This window comes from Rhamphochromis sp. 'chilingali' (assembly GCF_963969265.1).
Source record: "Rhamphochromis sp. 'chilingali' genome assembly, chromosome: 15".
Classification (NCBI taxonomy): Eukaryota; Metazoa; Chordata; class Actinopteri; order Cichliformes; family Cichlidae; genus Rhamphochromis; species Rhamphochromis sp. 'chilingali'.
This window is the reverse complement of record NC_137942.1, coordinates 31,546,341-31,555,248: the sequence shown is the minus strand read 5'-3', so window position 1 is coordinate 31,555,248 and position 8,908 is coordinate 31,546,341. Positions and strand designations below refer to the sequence as shown.

At 46.8% G+C, this 8,908-nt stretch overlaps 1 protein-coding gene across 1 annotated transcript; it reads right to left on the bottom strand.

Annotated features, from left to right (window-relative positions):
• Positions 1-2,737: 2,737 nt before the first annotated feature.
• On the bottom strand, positions 2,738-6,945 carry LOC308411955 (uncharacterized protein). Its single transcript, XM_080906023.1, has 3 exons — positions 3,927-6,945; positions 3,771-3,834; positions 2,738-3,468 (listed from the first exon to the last, which is right to left on the bottom strand). The coding sequence occupies exon 1, from the start codon at positions 6,758-6,760 to the stop codon at positions 4,424-4,426; it is 2,337 nt and encodes a 778-aa protein (XP_080762149.1). The 5' UTR covers positions 6,761-6,945; the 3' UTR covers positions 2,738-3,468; positions 3,771-3,834; positions 3,927-4,423.
• Positions 6,946-8,908: the final 1,963 nt, after the last annotated feature.

The following is an 8,908-nucleotide window of genomic DNA, read 5'->3' as shown; positions in this document are numbered from 1 at the left end:
TCGGTAGCTTTCTTGTGATGCTGCTTTATTGAACATGTATCCAGCATGGGTTATAACAGCACAGCAACGGGTGTGGCAGCTAAGGGAAGAACTGCACATAGACAGCCCTGCCGCAAAGCATGTCATGGTGGCATAAAGCTGCAACGCCCACCCGCTCGACACAGGCGACCCAGTATATGACATCTCCCCCCCTTTTCATGTTATTTCCAATAACAAACCCCAAATAGAACAGCAACGACACAATGATAACATGTGACACTATAATAGCCTCTGGGCGGTTCTCTTAAGGACCGGGCACAACTGGCCTACTGTCGGCCTGAAGGGCAGTGTCCACAAAACAGGACTTATTAAACATGGTAAACCTTTAAGGTAATTAACTCAACCAGGTAACAGCAGTATTGGTTGCAGGTCAAAACATAAGTGCAAAACAGCAACAATACAACATTCCCACTCCACCGTCCTTCTTTCTCTCCCATTACCCCAGTGTCTACAGATCCAGCCTCTTGACTGGCTTGCGTACCCGGCCGCACCTCATGCGTAACTGATCCGGTATGTCGGCGCGAATGGGTGCAAGCGTTGGGGCCAGACTAGGGGCCAAAGCTGGGGTCTCTGGAGTGGACGCACCAGCGCACTGAGATGGCAGCTCCTCAGTGTCCACAGTGGGTGTTGGAAGGGGTTTTGGCATAGCCCGTGGAGATGGTTCGAGGTGGAGATGACGGCGGTTCCGTCGCAGCACCGCACCTTGGGGTGTGGCAACGAGATAGGACCTCGGAGTGACGCTCTCCTTGGAGATGATGGCCGGTGTTGCCCAAGCCTTCTCCCTGTCCAGCGTAGTTAGGACAGCATCCCCTGGATGGAGTGGAGGTAGGGGCTTAGTACCATGGCGGCGGTCGTAGTAGAACGCCTGCTTGGCCTTCTGACCAGCATCCCTTCGTTTAACCTCTCTTTTGTTTGGCCATTTAGGTTGAAGATTCTTCTCCAAGGTAGGCAGGGTTGTCCTGATCTTCCTCCCCATAATAAGTTCCGCTGGGCTGAAGCCTGTAGTGGTACAGGGAGTAGACCTAAAGCACATTAGTGCTATCAGTGGGTCATTGTGCCGGAGGATTTTCTTTGCAGTCTGTACTGCCCTCTCCGCTTGACCATTTCCCTGTGGGTGGTGGGGACTAGACGTTATGTGGGCAAAATCCATCTCTCTCGCGAAGGCCTGGAACTCAGAGCTGGAGAACTGAGGGCCATTGTCACTCACCACTTCGTCAGGGATCCCAAACCTAGCAAAGGTCGACTTCAGTTTCTGAACAACTTGGCCACTGGTCGTGGATGGTAGGTGCAGTATTTCCAGAAAATGTGAGTAGTAGTCCGACACAACAAGATAATTATTCCGGTTGTGTTCACAGAGATCCAGGGCTATCCTTTGCCATGGACGATCCGGCAAAGGTGTGGAGATAAGCGGCTCCTTTGTCTGTGTTGGCCTCTGTGCCAGACGTGTGGCACTGCAGCACTCTTTAGCTCAGTGGAGCTAAAGAATGAATTAGCCCTATCCCTGCACTTGGTGAGGCCTTGGTGCCCTTCATGTATGTACGTGATGACAGTCTGTAGTTCAACATCCGTTGCAGTGGCTGCTTTAATGCTTTCCATTCGGCTTGGGGACGCTGGAATGCCCTGTAACACGGTGGCTATGTAGCAGTCCACTTCAGTGTAAGTGCTAGTGTCATCCTCAGCCCAAGTCTGTGGACTCCGTGACAACGTATCGGCGATGACAAGCATTTTGCCAGGGACATAGACGGCCTCCAGCTTGTACCTCATGAGCCTCATCAGGAGGCGTTGACACCTCAATGGAACATTGTCAAGGTCCCGGCTGTTGACCAGGGGCACCAAAGGTCTATGGTCGGTCTCAAGCCTGAAGCGATCTAAGCCACATAGATACTTATCAAACTTCTCACAGGCCCAAACACTTGACAAACACTCCTTTTCGATTTGTGCATAGCGTGTTTCAGCCTCCGTGAGGCGTCTAGAGCAGTAGGCAACAGGTTTCCACTCTGCGCCATGAAGCTGAAGCAGCACAGCCCCAAGTCCGTAGCTATTGGCGTCGGCAGATACGGCTGTGAGTCTGTTGACGTCATAGAAGGCAAGAACAGGTGCTGATGTAAGCGCTCTCTTAATGTTCTCGAAGGCTGCCTGCTGTGGGTGACCCCAGGTCCAACTGTTTTTGCTTTTAAGCAACTCGTACAGTGGCTGGCATACTGTGGCAAGAGCAGGAATATATCTGCCCAGGTAATTAACCATTCCTAGGATCCCTTTAAGCTCTTGCACATTTTCTGGTGACGGCAGCTGAAGAATGGCGTTCACTTTCTCAGGGTCTGGCCTGACCCCAGAATAGTCGATCAGGTGCCCTAGGAAGCAAAGCTGGCTCTGTCTGAAGGAGCACTTCTCTTGGTTGAGCTTCAATCCGGCTAACTCAATGCGCTGCAGCACCTCCTCAAGTCAGGTGTCGTGTTGTTCCATGGTGGCCCCATAGACCAGGATGTCATCCATAAAGACCTCCACACCTTCGAGCCCCTCTAAGGTCTCCAACATCTTTCGCTGAAAGATCTCTGGTGCACTTGTTATCCCAAAGGGCAGCCTCTTAAAGCAATACCTGCCAAATGGCCTGATGAATGTCGTTAGTTTGCAACTCTCGTGATGCAATGGGATCTGCCAAAATCCACTGGCTGCATCCAGCAAGGAGAAGTGTAACACAGTAAGGGGAATTGTTGAAAAGAATATATCAATGGGCCAATAGGCTCGACTATAGGAGCACAGGGGTGTGTTCAAATGAGACACAGAGACAAGAATGTAACTCAAAAGAACCAGCCAACTTTAGTGACATAAACCATAAGGTTGACAAGCACAGGTTAAAGACACTTTACAATGGTAGAAAGGAAACTTACAAAAATTAAAAGAAAAGTAAAACACAAACTACTAAAGCAATGACTTGGCCAAGTGTTATTTTTGGTTTTCAATGTTCGGGTTTCAATGCTCGGGTTTCAATGCTCGGGTTTCAATGCTCGGGTTTCAATGCTCGGGTGCACCCTAGTAACCTGACTCCTTAACTCTTATAGAAACAGATTACACAAATCCAATGCACATTCAAATGAAAATCTCACACTCTTTTCACATGTGGAGAATGCTCTACACAACAGCTCATTATTTAAAGTCCCAAATAAAAAATGTCCAAGGGGTAAAGTCCAAAAAATTCCCAGGGTGTGAAAGAAAATAGGGATGAGAGAATGTCAGTCAGTGGTCTTATGTATAACCAGCTGTGCGTGAAAGTGTGAGTGATACAGTCCTACCACACCGCAAGGTGCAGCAGATCCTCAAGTGGAAAAGAAGCGAATCTCAGTCTCTCTAAGTCCAGGTGGGAAGGCTCGCCATCTATTTCACCAGAGGAATCCACCTCAGGAACAATTCAGCATACAAAAAAAACCTGACCTGTCAACAGACAGGGTCAGAAGAGCAATTCAAATATTAATTATGCTGTTCTAGCTATAATTCACAACTTAGGATTTTGTTTAAATCACATTCAACATAAATTTGCAATAAAAATACTCAATTTTGCAAAAATAAAACATCTCTCTTACATAAACTATGCATTAAACCAAGTAAAGTCAGTGCATATGCATATATGTCGCATATGCGGCAATTATTAATCAAACAATTGAGATTAATTCAGTTTCTCAACAATAAAATGTGAAACAGACGTGAACTAACTGAGACATACAACATGTGCTCACCGATCTCAGCGCATCACGGCCGAAGACAATGGCATAGTGTCTCTCGGTCGGAAAATGCAGGGCTCTAAATAACGTAACAGGACATGTTGTTTTCTCTTTAATAACCGTAATACGACATGAAGGAAAAATAAACATAAGTTGCGCTTCAAGTGTTACCTTGCTTCTGGAAGCAGATTGAGATGAACTTCCAGGCAGTTGATAGCAACCAGAGCTAACAAAGGCTAACAGTTTAGCTCCACGCGGTACTTTTTAAAGTCACCAGAAAAATGCAGCATTTGCCTGCTTACTCACTGTGGCTACTTTTAACATGAAAGGTAGCTGATAACCAGTGAACTTATGTGCAACACAGTTGGTTGCAACTTATATCTAATACTTTTTTTCCAGCTCAAAAGCTTCAGTCTCTCTTTTCTCCTGCCAGCACGCGACTACCTCCACACATAGCAGCAAACACAGAGCACGTAGGTGGGACATACAGCGGCAGACTGCTCTCCCATTGGTCAAAACATACTGGGACCTGTGCATTTCGATTGGTTGGGCAGGCTGTCCATCTCTCCTCATATCAGTCCTTAAAGTGGTACCCTCATTGTATGTGGGTTACACCCTCCCCTCTTGATGGTATGCCCGTCCCTGGGCATCTGCAGGGTGGCACTGAGTTACACTGCTTTGACCTTTCCAACATAATTACTAGTTGGATCTTCAAATCCATTTAAAGAGCTAGTCAATGCCTCACTTAGGCCTTGAAAAAGAGAATTCACCACCGTTATCAGAGGATTCCCAAGTGTCACATAATGCAGTCTCTTGGGCTTTGCTTGCAATCTGTTAGAACGACGAAGAGATGGCTCAGTATCTTGAAGTCCATTATTCTGGATCATCACAGGTTCAGGCTGTTCAGTAACAGGTCTGTTCACATCACTTAATCCTTCTTCACATGCTGCATCAGAGCTCATCCCATCATCTTGAGGAGCTTCCTCAGACTGCTGCAATTCTGAACTTTGAGGAAGTCCTTTGGCTGAGTCAAGCCCATGCAGTATGTTTGCTTCAGGTGAGTTGTCACGTTCAGGTGAGTTGTCACGGTCAGGTGAGTTGCCATGGTCAGGTACATCCTGAATCATTCCTTCACCTTCCTCTACAAGGGATTTAGTGGCAGGAGGATCAGGTGGAAGTGAAACTGTAGGCACCTCTGGTTCTGCTGATCTTCTGACCACACAAGGAGGTTTACTCAACTTGTGAGTTTCATGTACTGGGACATATACGTCGGACTTTGATGTAATGAGAGGGCGAAATGTCCAATCAGATACATCATCCATATCAGAGGGAATTTCATCTTCCCCCTCGACAACAGAACACTGCCTTGTTCTGGGTCTCCTGTTTGGATGGGTTTTGACTGTCTCGGGTTCTGCAGCTGCTGACAGAAATCCACATGGGAGAAGCAAGTCACGATGTAGAGTCCGCACAGGTCCATCTTTACCCTCAGGTTTAACTGTGTAGACCGGCATTTCTCCAGCTCGCTTAAGGACAATGTAAACATCCGTTTCCCACTTATCTGCCAGCTTATGTTTTCCACGCAGCTTCACATTTCGTACAAGAACTCTGTCTCCACTCTGCAATGTTGATTCAACCACTCGTCGGTCAAATCTGGCTTTGTTGCGACCTGCATTCTTTTGTGCATTATTGGTGGCAATCCGGTAGCTTTCTTCCAAACGAGATTTTAGGTTACCGACGTACTGGGAATGAGTCTGCTTAGTAGCATTAGTGGGCAACCTAAAGATTAAGTCAATGGGCAGTCTTGGTTGCCTCCCAAACATCAATTCATAGGGGGAAAATCCAGTCACGTCACTCTTCGTACAATTATAAGCATGTACCAGAGACTTGACGAAGTCTCTCCAGTGGAGTTTATCTGACCGATCCAGTGTCCCAAGCATCTGGAGAAGAGTGCGGTTGAATCTCTCAACCGGATTCCCTCTAGGGTGGTAGGGGGTTGTACGCACTTTCTTCATGCCAGTAAGTTCACAGAGTTCCTTGATGGTCTTTGATTCAAAGTCAGGACCCTGATCACTAAGAAGCTTTTCGGGAAAACCATAATGGACAATGAAGTTGTCCCAGAGACACTTTGCTACAGTCTGTGCTCGTTGATTTGGAGTTGGCACTGCCACAGCATACTTTGTGAAATGGTCAGTTATGACCAATACATCTTTCGTGTTTGAGCGATCTGGCTCTATTGATAAAAAGTCCATGCACACTAGTTCGAGAGGTCTGCAGGTCTTAATGTTTATCAATGGAGCAGCTTTCTCTGGAGGTGTTTTTCGACGAATACATCGCTCACAAGATTTGACCATTTTTTCTATGGTCATGTGCATTTTCGGCCAATAAAATCTGGCCCTTGCCAAGTCTACTGTTCGTTCGACTCCAAGATGGCCCATATCATGATGAAGGCTTGTAAGTGCTGTGGCTCTTAGCTCCTCAGGGAGCACAAGCTGATATGAGGTGTTGGGACCATCTTGCCGCTTACGGTAGAGCACTCCGTTCTGTATTTCAAGCCGATTTAACTCTCTGAGTAACAGGGGAAGTTCTGGTAGCTCTAACCTAAGGCTGGGAGGTGGAGTTTCGCCAGTCTCCAAGAGTACAATCACTGCATTGATAGCAGGGTCCAATGTCTGCTTTTGCCTCAACTCCTCCTCAGAAATTGAGTGGGCAATGGGAAGCCCATCCACTTGCTCCTGTTGGAAGCAGTCGGGAATAGCTGTGGACTGGTGAGTGAGGGATTCAACTAAGGTCAACCCAGAAGTGGTGGATCCAACATTAGCTACGGCTGAGGTGACCATATGGCGCTCACAAATAGCCTGAATTACATCCAAGGGAACAGTCTCTGGACTCTCAGGGTTGCTCAGATGGTACAGTGTGAACTGCCGGATTCTCTCACTCTCCTTCTTAGATGCATAATCATCCTCTGGTGGACTGTGAGGACGACGCGAGAGCGCATCAGCATCCATATTTTGTTTTCCCGCTCTGTACTGAAGACTAAATGAATAGGTGGAAAGACTGGACAGCCACCTATACCCTGTTGCATCAAGCTTTGCAGAGGTCAAGATGTATGTAAGAGGGTTGCTGTCAGTCACTACTACAAAGTCTGTACCATATAGGTAGTCAGAGAATTTTTCCGTGACTGCCCACTTAAGGGCCAAAAACTCCAGCTTATGGGCTGGGTACTTCCTCTCACTCTTTGAAAGACCACGACTTGCAAAAGCTATGACCCTGGACTGTCCATCTTGTACCTGATATAAGGCAGCACCAAGGCCAATGGTACTGGCGTCCGTATGTAAAACATATGGAAGCTGGGGGTCTGCAAATCCCAAGATTGGAGCGGAGGTTAGCTTTGCTATTATTTGGTCAAAGGCCTCCTGACATTGAGGTGTCCAACGCTGACCAAAAGGTTCCTTTGGGTTGCGATACTCTGAATTTGCGTGTGTCCTTGGCTTGTTGTTCCGCTTCCTAATTGGTGGGTAGCCCGAGGTTAGTTCGTTAAGTGGTCTGACAATGATAGAGTAGCCCTGAATAAACCTTCGATAATATCCAGCAAATCCTAAAAAGGACTGAAGTTCCTTAAGATTTGTGGGGATAGGCCAGGTCTTTAAGGCCTCAACTTTGTCAGGGTCAGTCTCTACTCCTCTTGCGGAAACAATGTGACCAAGGTATTTTACCGAGGTCTGAAAGAATTTGCACTTTTCTGGTGCCAGTTTCAAGCCATATGACATCAGTCGTTGCAGGACATGTTTCAAACGCTGTTCATGTTCCTCCAGGGATGATGAGAAGACAATCAGGTCATCAATGAACACCAGAACCTCTTTGAGATTCATATCTCCTACACACTTCTCCATCAATCTCTGGAACGTCGAAGGCGCATTTGTGATCCCCTGGGGCATCCTATTAAATTCCCAAAATCCAAGTGGGCAAACAAATGCGGTCTTATTCTTGTCCGCTTCCTCCATCTCGACCTGGTAGTATCCAGACTTGAGGTCTAGGACCGAAAACCACTTAGAACCTGCAAGAGCACTGAATGCATCTTCCAATTTTGGAAGGGCATAAGCGTCTTTGATGGTCTGCAGGTTCAGCTTTCTGTAGTCTACACACAGACGAACAGAGCCATTCTTTTTACGAACGACAACAATGGGGGAAGCAAACGGGGACTCAGATTCTCGTATAACACCAGAATCAAGGAGTTCCTGTAGATGTTGTCTCACAGCATCCACATCATTGGGGTGTATGGGACGTGCTCTCTGTTTAAAGGGTGTCGCATCACTGAGTTTGATATGGTGTTTGACTTTGTCAGTGTGTCCAAAGTCCAATTCGTTCTGAGAGAAGACATTTGGCATGTCGTTTAACATGTTTGTAACTCGCTCCTTCCATTCAGTGGGTAAGGGCGAATCTCCAAAATCAAAGCTCAGTTCTGAGGAAGACTTAGCTTGAAATTTAGAGCAGTCTGGTTCTCTGACAGTTTGCTCTTTGTGTAGCACTTGCAAGATAGCATTAACATCTGCCAAAGGTGTTTTGGGGGGTATGACAATGTCATGGTTGGTTTCATTTCTCACTACGACAGGGAGAAGACACTGACGTTTGCGTGGTAAAGTGACTGCAATTGCTGAAACTAGCAAGCCATTTGGTAGTGAAGAGGCTGAAGGATGTTCAAGGACAACATCTCTTTGCATGTTCACGGGATTTACATTGACAGAGGCCTCCAGGACAACAGTCTGTCCTGCAGGAACGACTGCAGGCATCTTACCTGTCAGTTTTGCACAACCAAGGCTACCAGAGTTAAAGTTTCTTTGTCGCATCTCAAGTATTTGGAGAACTGCTTGATACCCATTAAACAAAGGCTGAAAGGGTGAAAGCTTCTGGTAATTAGCATAGAGGGCATCAAGGGTGTTTGTGCCTATGAGTACCTGCTCATGGGCTGTAGAGCGGAGATGGGGGATAACCAAGGCCAGAGTGTGAACATCAATATCAGAGCCAACAAACTCTTTAGGAAAGGTGATGGTAAGCTCAACATATCCTAAGTAAGGGACAGACTGGCCATTGGCACCCTCCACTTCAAGCAACTCGTTTAAGGGATGAATGGTCAGATCTGCAAGATGTTCTTCATA

What these genes read in the sequence shown, in the direction of transcription:
- LOC308411955 (XM_080906023.1), bottom strand. Translation starts at nt 6,760, where the DNA reads ATGGATGCTGATGCGCTCTCGCGTCGTCCTCACAGTCCACCAGAGGAT.